The sequence below is a fragment of the Manacus candei genome, unplaced genomic scaffold (assembly GCF_025592945.1).
Source record: "Manacus candei isolate 608988 ecotype Guabito, Panama unplaced genomic scaffold, ASM2559294v1 h1tg000015l, whole genome shotgun sequence".
Taxonomy (NCBI): domain Eukaryota; kingdom Metazoa; phylum Chordata; class Aves; order Passeriformes; family Pipridae; genus Manacus; species Manacus candei.
In genome coordinates this window covers 1,651,810-1,667,112 of record NW_026138063.1, presented here as the reverse complement: position 1 = coordinate 1,667,112, position 15,303 = coordinate 1,651,810, and the positions used below count along the sequence as shown (strand labels likewise).

Here is a 15,303-nt window from a genome sequence, read left to right as displayed (position 1 = left end):
TTCCATAGCCCAGCTTTCCCTGGTCGTGTCACACCGGAATATTTCAGAGCCCAAACTAAATAATGCACGAGTCCCTCTGTGGCGGAGAATAAACCAAAGCAACCCCATAAATAATAAATAACTTTATTCAAGAACTGCAGTTTCAGATGGTTCTACAGAGACCAGCTTCTCATGCATTACACTGGGAACAGTCTTGGCATAACAAAGTGATCCATAAGGAATATTCGCCCCTTCCCGCTGTAATTTCCAAACCAAAGGATGTGCTTGTTTTATTATGACATGTCTGTATCATGGTTTTTTTTAACCTCAGACAGAAATCCAACTTGTCAGGTGAATTTTCCGTTGAACACCAGAGTCTCTCCAACATTCCTACTCAAGTTCCAACTTGGAAAACTTTGCTGCTGTTAATTACTGGGAAGTTTGAGTGACATACCTGGAAAACGCCTCCACAGCCTTATATTGTCTATTAAATTAATTGCAAAAGCCATGTTGTCTTCAGTGGAGGGAAAAGGAGCCCCTGGATTGTGCTCTAAGGGGTGTCAAAGCATCCCCTGACCCCCCCTTGCCTTTACTGCTCATTAAATGGTTGAATAACCCCAATTAATGCCACTAATAATTGATCACATGAACTTATTGCCACTAATATTTGCTCTAAGAACAGGAAGAGACCACTGCAAGAAACAACAAGTAATTGTCCTTCCCTTTGTCAGAGCTCAACAAAAGTGCTGGTGATTATTTTTCAACATTATTAAAAACATTATTTCATTAAACTTAAATAATCTGGGGAAACTGCAGGAAGATTAAATATGATTTAAAGGCTTTCTGGCCAAACAAATATTACTCTTAACTTACAAATGCTATTTTATCATATAAACAGTGCTTTTTAAGGCTACACTTAATATAGTCTTGAATTTATGTAATGTTATTTAATTTACAGAAATTCTTTATGCTACAACATGTGGATAATTCTGTGTGACAAAACAGCACGTGGACACCTGGAATACAGGGATTTTCCTGGCTTTTCTAGAACATCAGACTCAAACAACATCATCCAGGGACATCAAATGGAGATTTGGGATCATCACAAAGAACAAACTCAGCTGAGGGGAGATGGTTTCCTGTCTCCAGGGCTCTCCTGGCTCCTCAGAACAGGAGAAATGGTGACATCATTCCAGTTAAACTCATTTCTCCCACATGTTTTTCCCATTAATAAGTGCCAGCTGAGTATCTTAGGACACATGAGGTGATAAAAAGCTACTACAGACAATCCTCAACAGCGATGGGCCAACTCCAAACTAAACACACAGAGCATCAGAGGTACAAAATGGACACTTCAGGAGCAGAAAATGAGGTGCAAGCCCAGCTTATGAACTTAAAAACGATAAAGTATTGCCATCTTAGTATTTTGCTTTTCTTCATGTTAAAACAAGGTGAATGGGGGGGTTCTGTAAGAATTTCCAGTGTGAATTTAAAGAGAGAGATATATATAGTGGCTCTAAGGTACTCCAATTCCTATTAAGCACCACCTAAAAATCATTTCAGCCACACAAACTGAAGAGAATTTATTTTCTGTGCAACTTATAGAGTGGGGAAAAGTAGCTGCACTGCCAGGCTTGATAAAGTCTGAGACTGGTGCAGTTGTAGCAGAAAAACTTTGCAAATCAATGCTTTTTTTAACAGAATTGGTGATAATCCATAAAGTGCTTTCAGGCAGAAAGTTGTTGGGTTTTTTAGTTCACTGAAAGGAGAGGGTTTAACTGAGGAGCTGAAGGTTGAGGAACATCCAGGAGGAGCAAAGGCACGACACAAACAGAGATTGGTCACATATCCCGTGTATTTGTATGGACATGAGCACCATTATCTGCTGGGAGAAACTCCATCCCGGGGGAATGGGGCCACTTATTTCCTGTTGCTTTTGTTGAGGGGGACGTGTGTTCCTTTCACACTGAGAGACTCCAAGGAATCTTTGGGCACTCTGGAACCTCCAGTTCCAAGCAGCTTCTCTCTGGAAAAAAACAACAACAACAATCACAATCACCATGGGAAAAGGAGGGATAAAACCTGCTGTTCCTCCTCAGGGTGACAAGAATTGGCTGTTCATGAACACATCTGCTCCAGAACTGGATTTTCCTTGTGCTGCTGGAATTTCCTTATTCAGGAAATTATTCCTACCTTTTATAGGTATATATTATATATATTATTATTATATATATTATATATTCCTGCCTTATATAGGTAGGAAACTGTTTTTACCTTTTTGATCCATTCTCCTTATAATTGATACTTCTGGATTTTGGAGTTTCTAGAGAGCTTCTAGTTCTGGATGGTCTGAACTTCATGACCTCCTTCTGCCACTCCTCATCAAAGCTCTGGGCCTCATCTGGAACACAGATAAATTTACAGTTTATTTTTAATAAAGACAAGAAAATAAACATAATGAATATCAGTGAGTTTGAGTAGTGATTTTTTATTTTGTAGTCCATGATTCTCCACATGGTCTGCAGCTATATTTTGGGGAAAGAGGATTTGATGTGCAGACTTTCAGTCTGTTTAAAGTCCCTTTTAAGATGCCTCAAGCTGGAACTCCCACACTGGTATGTGAAACAGTGTAAAGCCCATTAGAGAACTGCCTAAAAAGACCTACTTTCATCCAGGTTGATGAATTCTTGGTTCATCTCCTCATCTCCAGTCTTGCAGTTCTTGGATTTTTTGATGACATGAGCCCGATCCTGGATGTGATGGCCAATGGCCATTTGTTCCAGGCCACTTTCAGAATCCTTAAGTGCTTTTCTTGTCTCCTTAACCTGTACAAAAAAAAAAAGGGGGGGGGAAATCAGTATCTTTCCAACCAAAACAGAAGTTAAACCAGTTCACAGAATCCCAGAGTGGTTTGGGTTGGAGGGACCTCAAAGCCCATCCAGTGCCACCCCCTGCCATGGGCAGGGACACCTTCCACTAGCCCAGGTTGCTCCAACCTGACCTTGGACACTTCCAGGAATCCAGGGGCAGCCACAGCTTCTCTGGGCAACCTGTGCCAGGGCCTCCCCACCCTCCCAGCCAAGAATTCCTTCCCAATATTCCATCTAACCCTGCCCTCTGGAAGCCATTCCCTGTGTCCTGTCCCTCCAGACCCTTGTGAAGTTATTTCCTCCCCCAAATGTTTTATATCTTTCCTTGATAAAAGTCAGGTTTCACAGGCTTTTCCAATTATCCCATTTACTGTGTTGGCTGAAAATACACCAACAAAACACAAATCAAGTCTATTTTCTTTTTGCCAACGGACAGGAAGATTAACCTTAACTGGACATTAATTATTGGGGAGGGGGGGAAAAACCCCAGTATAAATTTACTACACAGCCAAGTCTTCAACATTCTCCTTGACAACAGAACAAGCAACACCCAATGGCAAAATTCCCAGTGTGAGGAACAACTAATTATTAGGCTGTGGTGTTGACTGGCCTGAAACCCAGGCAACCACTTATCCTGCTGTCCATGGGGTATTATTAGACCCACTGTGATGAGTGAGTGTGTGCAGGAGCTGGCACAGCCCCAGGGCTGCCCCTTTAGGGAGCAGTTCTAGGCTTTCAGGGCTCAGGTTCCAAGGTCTGGGCAGAATTAGACACAACAGCTGCAGGGAAGTGGCTGGAAGGGCAGCTCCAGCTCAGGGTTATGTAATGCCTGAGCAAAGGGGGCATCCAAAGGCAGGGCTGGCAGAAATAGATGCCTCTCCTGGAGTTTAAATGGGCAGGAAAAGGATTAATTATAGCAAAGAGAAAGACATCAGAGGCTGCCTTGGAGAATCAGCTGTTCTGGCAGTGTTTTTCCAGTTTTGGATAAACATATAATTTATTTAGGTTCTATTTAAAGCATATAAATTACAAGGAGGAAAAGAGTCCTTTAAGAAGCCTTTAATACAAAGCAGTGTTTGAGAGACATGTATTTTCCTCACTTTTTACATTTTCTTTGTGTTGCTGGTGGGTGTTGGGCTCTGCTCCCAAGGAACAAGGGACAGGAGGAGAGGGAATGGCCTCAGGCTGTGCCAGGGGAGGCTCAGGTTGGACATCAGGAGGCATTTCTCCATGGAAAGGGTGGTCAGGCACTGGCAGGGGCTGCCCAGGGAGGTTTGGAGTGCCCAGCCCTGGAGGTGTCCCGGGAAGGCCTGGCTGTGGCACTCAGTGCTCTGGGCTGGGGGACAAGGTGGGGATGGGGCACAGGGGGGATCCATGGGCTGAGGGCTTTTCCAACCTCAGAGATTCTGGGAATGACAAGAGTAACTCTCTCCAGTGAAAAGAACTTTGAGCAAAGCGTGGTTTGGTGTGGTACCTCAATCCTGGTAAGGGCAGCCCAGCTTTAGCTGGATGCCAGGAATACTTACACCTCCCGGGGCCGTGCGAGTCTGGGCCGAGGCCTGGAAAACCTTTGGAGGTTCATCCCCCACTTTGGAGTAAGTCATCATGGAGGAGGAGCTGAACGTGTGTCCATCGGGGTTCATGGACAGGTCATCCTACACAGCAACAGCAACTCATCAACAACAGTGAAATCTGGTGGGTAACAGGTATTTCTTACTATTTTATTGTGATTAAATTAACCCTCCTGGCACCCCGGATAAGGCCTGGTGGGCAACACTCTCAACTTTATTTTCAAAGACTAAAGAAAAATTATAACCACAATATAGTCTGGGCAAAAAATATAAATTCTCACTGTCTCCTTGAGATGAGTAACATTTTTCTGAGTGATATTTCAAATAACTGTCATTCTTCAATAGTTAATTTTAGAAGCAGTTTTAGAAGAACTTACAAATTTCCTGTGCATTTCCAGCATACTGTTCCTCATGTTTGACATCATCCTGTCCATGGCAGAAAATGGATCCCCAAAATCTGCATCCTGATAAAAAGATATCACAATTAAAACACACTCTTCTGACTCCTCCAGTCCTGAAGCTGTTTTTTACATGCATTTTTAATGCAACTCAGAGCATCAGAAAGGTTTTCAGACTGCAATTCACACACACAGACAAGCCAAAATGCATCTTTTCCAAGGAAAACTGAAGGTAGCATGGAAGCTTGGTTAAGTTGGAGATATTGGGAAGATGGAAGTGGAAGATTGGACATTCAGATGTCAAACTGGCCACAATATGAGTTTATTTTACAAAAGTTTTCATGTACCTTCCAACCTCATCAGGTTCTGCTGTAAAAGTACTTTGTGACCCTTCGTGCTTTAAACTGAAATAAATTAATTCCAAAGTTTAAAAACTGAATCTGCAGCTTAAGCCCCAAACTAAGTAAAATTCAGGTACAGAAAATCTTCAACTCGTTTCTTGAGTACAAGAATTTGGAATCCTTAAGGGCTCTGAATTATAGGCAGATTATAGATATTTTACAGGATATTCCAGCCCCCCAAATTACAGCAGAACAACACTCCAAGGCCAGTTGCAGTGGGATTCCCACATCCAGGAGCTGGTTTGCCTCAGCTGTGACCAGAGCTCCTGGTTTTGTGGGATCACCCCCACAAACACGCTCAAGCTGCCAATGTCCATCCACAGGCAGCACTCAGAGCTTGGAGTTTCTCCAAGGATCATCCCATCCATATCCAGGGATCAAAGCCCAGCATTTTTATTTAGCAAGGGGAAAAACAGTCTTTGCTGAAGGATATTATTCCCTGTCTCTGAATATTCACCCCCAAAGGCAGACTGCAAGCACAGAGCCCATGCTTTGGTTACACACACAGCATACACCCACTAGCAGGAGTAGCAGCTACTCCTGGGATACTAACCCCTATCCCAAAGCCTGCAAAGGGCATGAGGGAGTAGCTTGTTGCCTGGAAAAAAAAAAGGACCAACAGCTTTAAGTATTTTACCTGTTATCAGAAATAAGTTCTATAGACAGCAGGTGACATTAAACACTTCCAGTCAAATCAAACCAGTCACTCAGGAGAACTTGGTAATTAATAGTATCAAGTAGTCTCTGGGTATGTAGAAATATTTATACTAATGATATTAGACAGTGAGAGCTGCCACCACATTTAATAACTATTGATAAAGATGTACTAAAAGCACTTAGAGCTGGAGGCTGAGAAACATTTGCACACCACAAACCCCCTTGTGATGTGATTTAAAACATGGCTCAGAGCTCCAGACATGGCCTGAAATGCTCCACTCCAGCTGTGCAACCACTGAAAGCTGATTAAAATCAACAAATCAACACCTCTGACCCACTGCCAGTGAGCATCCCAGTATGACAGGGCAGGGAGATCCTGGGAAACACTGGGGTGTTTCCAGGAAACTAAGATGGGAGGGTCAGAGAAAGGCCGGCCCAAAGACAGACTGGGCACACAGAAGGACCAAACCCTTCACAGGAACTGTAACTACAGAAGGAAGGAATTATCCAGTTCTGGAATATCTTCAGGAACTCTTCAGATTTATGGCAGTACACACTGGGCAGAACTGTAAAAAATAATCTATTTTTTCCTATATATATATATATATCAAGTGCAAAAGGAGATCCTCTCAAATAAGTTGTTAGCCATAAAAAGTTCATAAACTTTGGTTTATAATACACACTGAAAGCTGTAAAGTAGTTGTCTAATACACAAGACAATCAAATAACCCAACAAACCTAAATGACAGTGTCTCTTAAGATATTCACTCCATTCCTCCTGCTCCATCCCCTTTCCTCCTCCTTCCCTCAAAACTGACACTGCAAACCTGCTGGTTTCAAATTTGAATGCTTTACTGACACACTTGTCAGGTTTTGCAACCAATTTAGTTTCTTTTAAAGCAGTTTTAGGCCTGCTACAGTTTAATTAAACATAAAATTACGACACTAGCAATCAGCGTGGGTAATTTGAAACAAGTGTAGTTTACATGGCAGTAAGGGTTCAGCCTTTTCCTACATAAAAGTCTAATTTTGAGTGTTTAAATCACTGGCAGAGCAAATGATTAGACTCATCAGTGCTGAGTCTCATGTGACATCTGCCAAGTCTTTGGTGAAACATGAGGGACATCAAAAGATCCTGGAAAGATTTTGGCAGGTGTGGAATTCCTTTGTGCTTCTCAAACTCTCACAGTGTTCCTGGACCTCTAACTTCCTGCTGCAACCAAAGGAAAGGTTTGCTGGGGTTCACACTGACCCCTCCCTGCAGGAGCAGGGACACAACCCCCTAAGCTTTAAAGGCAGTTTGACATTTCCTTTACTAAAGGAAAAAATCCAGGTTTAGGCACCTGCTGATCCAAAGCCTAAGGATCAGCAGAGCAAAGCTCTGCCCTAATTAGATCCAGCAGCTTCTATATTTGAAGGGACTGGCAGTGGATGAGGAGGGGAAGGAATGACACACTGGGTTTGAGCTCTGCTTTACTGAGCTCAGACTATCTGGGCTGGATCAACCACCCAAACCTGGCCCAGAGCCACGAGCCCTCATCATGTGCCTTTGTCTTCCAACGGTTTTTAAACTCCATTCAGGAGGAGATTTGCAGCTGCTAAATATGTAGAGGGAAAGGAACAACCTGTATCTCCTCTCTAGATACAGCACTGGGATAAAGCTGAGCTCCAGCAGGGCAGCAGAGAACTGTCCTGCCTGCCCAGAGTTGAAAAGATACTTCATTTCAAACACAGATGCTGCCAAGGTCTCAGTCTCAGTTGGCAACATCTAGAAATACTAAATTTTGTATCAATTTCCCTGAGCTTTAATTGTTACAGGCTTGTATCCAGAGCAAACATTATGAATCAGCCCAAATAGAGAGTGTGAAGCCTTTATTCACTGCTGCAAAGATGAAATTGTGTTTAAAATCTCTACTTAGGGGGTGAAACACAGGGATGTGCCAAACATAGAAAACCACAGGCAGGACACTAAAATGCACAGGGGAGGCATAAAGATACCAGGGAATGGTTTGGGTTGGAAGGGACCTTAAAAGATCATGTCATGGATAGGGACACCTTCCCCTAGACCAGGTTGCTCCAACCTGGCCTTGGACACTTCCAGGGATGGCAAGAGCCATATCCAGGATATGTCCTTGGACATTTTTTAATGCCTTTATGTAGCAGAAACATTTACTACATAATCTTGACTAAACCAAGCATGAAGTGTTTGGTTTGTCCATGGAATATGGTGTGTGACTGAGCAGGGCATACCCAGAGCTGGGTGATGAAAACAGCAGCACCAAGGTTCCCAGGGCCGTGTTTCCCAGGCAATGCCCGCTCCCTGGGCAGTGGGACACGTACCCCGGGCAGTGGGACAGGCTCCCCGGGCAGGGGGACACGCTCCCCGGGCAGGGGGACACGCTCCCCGGGCAGGGGGACACAATCCCCGGGCAGTGGGACACAATCCCCGGGCAGTGGGACACGCTCCCCGGGCAGTGGGACACGCTCCCCGGGCAGGGGGACAGGCTCCCCGGGCAGGGGGACAGGCTCCCCGGGCAGTGGGACACGCTCCCCGGGCAGGGGGACACGATCCCCGGGCAGGGGGACACGCTCCCCGGGCAGTGGGACACGTACCCTGCGTGTCCCGCGCGGTGCCAGCCGGGAGTCCGGGCGCGCTCTCCGCTCCAGCGCTCGCTCCCCTCTGTCCCTGCCCTCGGGCAGGCTCGGGAACGGCTCCCTCCCGAAGGGCTCCGAGAAGCTCCTCATCATCTGCCTCACGTGCTCATGGTGGGCAGCAAAGGGATCCCTGGAAAACACATTCCACAGGGTGACTCGCTGGAGTTCATTCCGAGCCACATCCAATGGCTCTGAAAGCTTTCAAATCCCATTTTGCCATCGTTCCACATGGTTCTTTATGCAAAAACCTTTATTTTCACAGGACCCAAGTGGACAATCTCCAGTTCCTAATGAACTCTTTTGTTTCTCAATGTCTGTATTACTTTTTCCTTGTCTTTTCCAGAAATACTCCATCCTTCCCAGCCATCTCCCACTCCAGCCTATGTTTATTCTCTGCCAGGAACTATAAACTCACCTATGTTTTATTTATCTCTATTTTCACTTCCAACACCTGATATTAAAAGAATTTATTTTTGATTTTCCCCCTTTCATCTTCCAAAGCCTGGCACAGTCCTACTCACTGAATTCCTCATGTCCCACTGGATTCCCCCTCCTCACCCCTCAAATTTATTCTGCTGCCAGCTCCCATCCTTCTTTTCCTCCTCCTTGTCCCAGATGCTTGAAAATCCACATTATCCTCTAAATTCAGGCCAGCTCCATCTCCTTTAGTCACCCACTGTTGCACCTTTGCCTTCCCTCTCCACAAATCATGTTCCCACATCCCTTTTCTCTGCTGAGGAACAAAGATTCCCACTGACTTTCTGTGTTCCTGTTGGTTTCCTCCCCTTCTCCTCTCCCAAAAACCTACAGAACCCCACTGACATTGCCAAAGTTTGATTTGCAGGGAAACTATTGCTCAACTTTCTTAATTTTCTGCATTTTCTAATTTGGACAAGAATTAAATATTTCTAGTTGAGGCCAAAAGAGGAGCAAACCAGGATTTTTTCAGGAGCACAACGGATGGGCAGCTGTGGCCTGAGGTCCAAACTCCAAATTAACACTTCCCATACAAAACCATGGATTATTTCCTCCCTCCATCTAATTTCCCTCTTTGCCATTCCACTGAAAGCCACTCTATTAACATGAACAGTCACTTCCCAGGTATGTTTATTTAGACTTAACAGCACCTCATCCTCCCTCCTCTCAATCCCTGGCACTCCCCACACCCTCATCTCTCCAGGACACCACAACCTTTCCTGGGATATCTCCTGAGGAAAAGCTTCAGGCTGTCCCTCCAGCTCCTTCCATGCCCATTATCTCCTGGACAGCCTTTCTGCTCCCCAGCCCTTATCTCCAGCCCCCAGTTTCCACCTCACGTGCCCAGTTTGATCCTCTGCCAAAGCTGCATTTAATTACTTTTTTTTTTCTCCTCTAAGTGATAAAAACATGACGCAGGATTAATTCCCAAACAGGATTTTTAACTAAAAGTATCCCTTTAAGCTACACCCAGACTTAAAATCACCCAGTGCAAGGAGATCTTTAGAGTTTAAAGCATTTTAGTGCTGTCCTGGAGCAGCCTCTGGCCCAACTCCCAGCTTTGGCTCCAGCCCTGCCATGATAAGGAGCTGTTCCCACACTTCAGGATGAAGAACAGATGGAAAAAGTGGAGGCATGAGCCAAGAGGAGGGAAGGACACAAACACCTCCCCAGGACCTGCACAATTCCATCAGATCTCCAGCTTCAGATAGTTTGGTCACCAAACACAAATAAACAGGAATTGTATTCCAGCAGGAACTGATCCATATCAGGATTCTCCCCAGCCCCTTCCAGTTCAAAAGCAGGACACTCACAAACTACCCACAACACAGGAGCAAGACAAGACTCCAGAGATTTAATGGAAACAGGGAAAACTGGTGGAATTGAGCATCAAAAACATGCTGTAACACACCTCATCTGCACTTGGAACCCTGGGGGGTTGTGGTTTGTTTGTTTGAATTAAAGATTTATGAAATATCTTGGAAATCCAGCTCCTCACTGCCAGAGACAGGGAATGAGGATCCAGAGTGTGGAGTGACAGCCCAGGAACAGAAGGGAAGTCTCCCAGTTCCCTTGGGATATTTTAGGGAGCCAGCCCTAAAAAGATCCAGTGTTGTCAAGCTTTGGTATGACCTGGAGTGGGCAAAACCAAAGGAAAGGGAACAGAGAACCCATCTGGGACACAAGGATTCCAGGGAATTAAACACTGATGGCTCTGATGACTGAAACTCAAACCACAGTTACAAAAGGAGGAGGTCACCCTTAAAAATAGAGATGGACTGGACAAGTCTCTGCAGTGCAGGATGCAAGACTTTCAGATCCTTGCTCCAATCACTGATTTTATGGGATGGCAAGAGGTGTAGAATACTCTGATTTTTATTGATTACATCTGACTTTAATTCTGATCTCTTTTAGGGGGCAAAAGATACTTGTGATGAGAAAGACATTTCTGTTATAGCATAAAAGTAATGTAGAAAGGGAGCTCCATAAGAATGTTGCACATCAACTTCATGCCCTTCACATGTCACAAACTGTATTATTTTTAAAATTAAATTCTGGATGGAGACCAACAATTTATACATTTGTTGTTCCACTACTCTGCAGTAACAAAATTTTGTCTACTGCATATTAACCTGACCTTCACCTGACAGTCAGGTGTTTGCAGGGGTTAATAAAGGGGACAGCTCCAAAGTTTAAGGATCTGTTTTCCAGCTAAGACCTTTCAGGGTGTTATAGCAAAAGTACAGTTTTACTCCTTACTGGAGGGTGTGAAAAATCAGTGTCTTAAAACAAATTCCTTTTACTCTTCTTGAAAAGTGTATTTTGTCTTAGATATATTTCCTGTTGTTAGATGTATTTCTTGTTACTAGATATATTTCTCAGATACGTTTTTATTAGATAATATCTTAGACATAAACATTAGATATCCTTTCCCCCCTCAGGACGTTCTGGGAGGCTGCAGTTGCAGATCCCCTCTGGAGATAACAGCTGGCACAACACCACAAAAGCTGTGCTTTGGTGCATTAAAAGCACAGGCCAAGTGCTCTTGGCAGGGAAGACACAGGTCCTGCACCTGCCCAGGGTTCCAGGGCTGGATCCAGCTGGACACCTTTGGTGAGTGACTGGTGCTTCCCTGGGACAGCTGCTCACACGTGGGCACTCGAACCCAGGCACTATTTCCAGTTCAGCATCAAAACCTCTCCTTATGAGGCAACACAAGCTCATTATTACACTATTTGGAGATAAGATTATCTCAGTAATAAGCTCATTTCTTAACGATATGCAAAACAGATTTACAAGGATAGAGCCAAGAAAATGAGCCTCAACATCCACCTCATCTCTTTCACGCACACTCCCTTCCTCTGCCTCCTGTAATCTTCTTTCCCTACCTCAGTGGCTACAATAACAATAAATAAAATTCATAAATAAGAAGAAAGCCACAGATATTTCAAACAAGACTTAATTTCCATTATTACTTTAATTCCACGCACAGGGAAGTTTCCTGCAGGGAACTCAGGAGCTGTTGTAACAGCAGGAATATTCCTGGAAACCAAGTGCACTAATCCCTGCAGCAGAGCTTTGGGAACTCCCCCACTGCTCGGAATGTGCTGGAGCTCAGCAGAGGGCTGTCCTTTGAGCAGCCTCAGCCACAACACCCCGTAACCAGGAGATCAGACAACAAACCCACAGCACAGGGCCTGATTCCCCTTCCTCATCCACCCCCCAGGCCTCACCCCTCATTTTGGCTGTAATTAAATCCCTCATAGTTTTTCTAAAGATTAACAACAATTACTGAGGCTCCTCAGAGTTCTCTGATGCCATTTTCACCTGCTGTTATAAGATTAGATTCTGACCAAAGACACAACATGGGGCCAGAGCAGATAACTCAGCAGTTTGGGCTGAGGGCAGAAGGACTTGCACAACTCACTACTCAGATTTAGATTCCAGTGGCAAAAGAAGATTCCCACAGGGAATCAACTGATCTTAAACTTGAATACACAGACATGACCCACCACTGTGTTCATGGTGTAGAAATAGAATCACAAGTTTGGGTTGGAAGGGAACTCAAAGCCCATCCAGTTCCACCCCCTGCCATGGGCAGGGACACCTCCCACTGTCCCAGGTGGCTCCAACCTGGCCTTGGACACTCCCAGGGATCCAGGGGCAGCCACAGCTTCTCTGGGCAACCTGTGCCAGGGCCTCCCCACCCTCCCAGGGAATAAGAACTAAAAAAAAAAAAAAAAATCAATCAGCGAGAAAAAGCACCAACATCCCTTCTGGAAACAGCACAAGGAGACAGTTTGTCCTCAGTGCTCTCATGCACGCGTTGGTAAAGTCTTAACCGAAGAACACCGGGTGCTGCCTGTAGTGCTGGCACTGACAAGAGCCGAGAGACAGCTAAACAAATAAATAATTAAATCCGGAAAAGCTACAACACTCAGCCTCTGTGTTTAGGAAAAAAAGGACAAAACACAATCAAGAGACTCCATCCAAGGGAGGTGACCATTCCCCCTCAGTCGGTGCCACCACGGGACGGGGGTTCAGCCCTTCCCGGCCGGGAGGGGAGGCACAGACCCGGCTCTGCTGTTGGACATCGCTGACAGCCTTTAACCCCTGCTCGGCTCCGGGGGCCCGGGCGGTGCCGGGTGCGAACACAGCGGCGGTTAAACCGCACCGACCCCGTCCTTCAACCGGCACCGAGCCCTGCAACCCGCACCGACCCCTCCTTCAACCACCGACCCCTCTGACCCGCACCGACCCCGTCCTTCAACCACCGACCCCTCTGACCCGCACCGACCCCGTCCTTCAACCACCGACCCCTCTGACCCGCACCGACCCCGTCCTTCAACCACCGACCCCTCTGACCCGCACAGACCCCGCTCCCGCGGCGCCCGGAGCCGCTTCATCGCCGGTCGGCCCCTCACACCCGCCCCGGCAGCCCCTTTACAACCCCCGGCCGGCGCCTCGTAACACAGGCGGTCCCTTAGTCCCCCACCGCCTTAGACCCATCCCAGCCGCCTCTTTACAGCCCTGGACCGGCCCTTCGCAGCCCCACGACTGCCTCCGACCCACCACCCCTGACGGTCCCCGGAGCTCCTTGTCACCTCACACGCACCCCAACCGCCCCTTTACAGCCCCAAACTGGCTCCCCCGGAGCGCCGGTCCCCGCCCGCCCCTCACCTGAAGAAGGGATCCTCCTCGAAGCACCTGCCGAGCCCCCCGAACATGGCGGCGGTCTGTGCGCTCTGCGCGCCCCCGGCCCCGCGCGGCCCCTCCTCACCGCGCCGCGCGCCGCCCCGCCCACCACGTGACCCCACAGCGAGCGCTCCCATTGGCCGCCGCGCCTCCAGGGGCGGGGCCTCCCCGCGCGCCGCCGTTGCCGTGGCAACCGCGGGGCCGCCGCTCCGGGAGCGTTCCCGGGATCCGGGAATTGGGGGAAGCGGGAACGGGGAACGCGGGAATCGGGGCCGCGCTGCGCCTCGGGATGGCCCTCCTGAAGCCCCGCTCTGCCCCGTGAGGCCGCGGAGCGCGGCCCGGCCCGGCCCGGCTTGAGGAAGAGCGGGGGGGGCGCAGGCCCGGCCTCAGCCCGTTCCTGAACAATTTTAAAAATAATTCTGTTTTTTCCAGTAGATGGCAGTAAAATAATAAAGCTGCGGCCCCTCTGGCAGGAAAATAAAGCTGCGGCGCCCTGGAAACACGCGTTGGCCTCAGCACGACTGGAAAGCATCAGGAGCCTGCCCTGGAATATCCATAAACAGCTATTCCAGGGAAATACAGCGCTGAGGACACACCGAGCAGGGAGAGAGTGGGATATTGGTGCCAGGGTTACCTGACACTGCACCGACCAGGCAGATCCTGTTTCCAAGGCTTTGTGGAGGTTCACTCTGTTCCTTAACTGCACCGGCCTTGGGAGAGGGAAGGGTGGGGATCACAGTCCAACAGGGAAAAGGAATCCTGGGCTCCCAGCAGGGACAAAGGGGCTCACAGGGAAAGGAAAAATCCCTCAGCAAACCCGGGGAATGGTTATCAAAGGGAGGTTTCAGTGAAAGAAGGATCCTGGAAGTCTTTTCCAACCTTAATCATTGAATCATTAAGGCTGGAAAAGACCCTTAAGCTCATCCGAGTCCTGCCATGACTTGATTTTAAATACAATATTCTGTGATGTTCTCTGATTCCAAACACATGGAGAGTCCTGTCAGGGCTTCCTGGAGAGCAGAGGTTGGGATCATTTAGAGGTGTGGATAAGAACTGTGGGCACATATAAACCTAGTTCTGAAGGAAAACAGCCCGAAAGAACCAGAGGTAAAGGAATCTCACCTTCATTCTTCATAAAATGGGAGGATTGTGGAAAAAATGTTTATGTGCTTGGAAGTGACCCAGAGCTCTGAGCCCTGGGGGTTGTTCCCTCTGTTCCCTACTCTCCTCACATCTCTTTCAATATCCCAGTTTTTAAGGGAAAGATGATGGACTCACAGAATTATTTGGGTTGGAAAGACCTTAAAGCCCATCCAGTGCCACCCCCTGCCAAGGGCAGGGACACCTTCCTGAGGTACACTGAGGAGGAGAGATCAGGGAATCAAACAGCTCAGGGAAGGGAATTCTGTTGCTTTTTGGATTTTTTATAACCAAATCTCGTGCCAGTTATGATGTTTTTATTGCCCAGAGACAGAATTCAGCTTTGTTTCAAGCCACACACAATATTACAAATACATATACATATAAAATATATAGAATATATAATATTAACCTCTTCACTGCAGTTATTCAATCCACAGATTGAACAATTGGCAGGGGG

General features: G+C 46.8%; 1 protein-coding gene across 2 annotated transcripts; it reads right to left on the bottom strand.

The window, feature by feature from the left end:
• Positions 1 to 107: 107 nt before the first annotated feature.
• On the bottom strand, positions 108 to 13,828 carry MLF1 (myeloid leukemia factor 1). 2 transcript variants are annotated; one of them, XM_051781894.1, is made up of 8 exons: positions 13,689 to 13,828; positions 8,490 to 8,661; positions 5,773 to 5,817; positions 4,798 to 4,884; positions 4,376 to 4,504; positions 2,645 to 2,804; positions 2,254 to 2,380; positions 108 to 2,005 (listed from the first exon to the last, which is right to left on the bottom strand). In XM_051781894.1, exons 1-8 carry the CDS (start codon positions 13,733 to 13,735, stop codon positions 1,900 to 1,902), a joined length of 873 nt encoding a protein of 290 aa, XP_051637854.1. In that variant the 5' UTR covers positions 13,736 to 13,828; the 3' UTR covers positions 108 to 1,899. The 2 variants fall into 2 exon arrangements, with proteins under 2 accessions (XP_051637854.1, XP_051637855.1); XM_051781895.1 differs by lacking the exon at positions 5,773 to 5,817 and having other exon boundaries at positions 13,689 to 13,827.
• Positions 13,829 to 15,303: the final 1,475 nt, after the last annotated feature.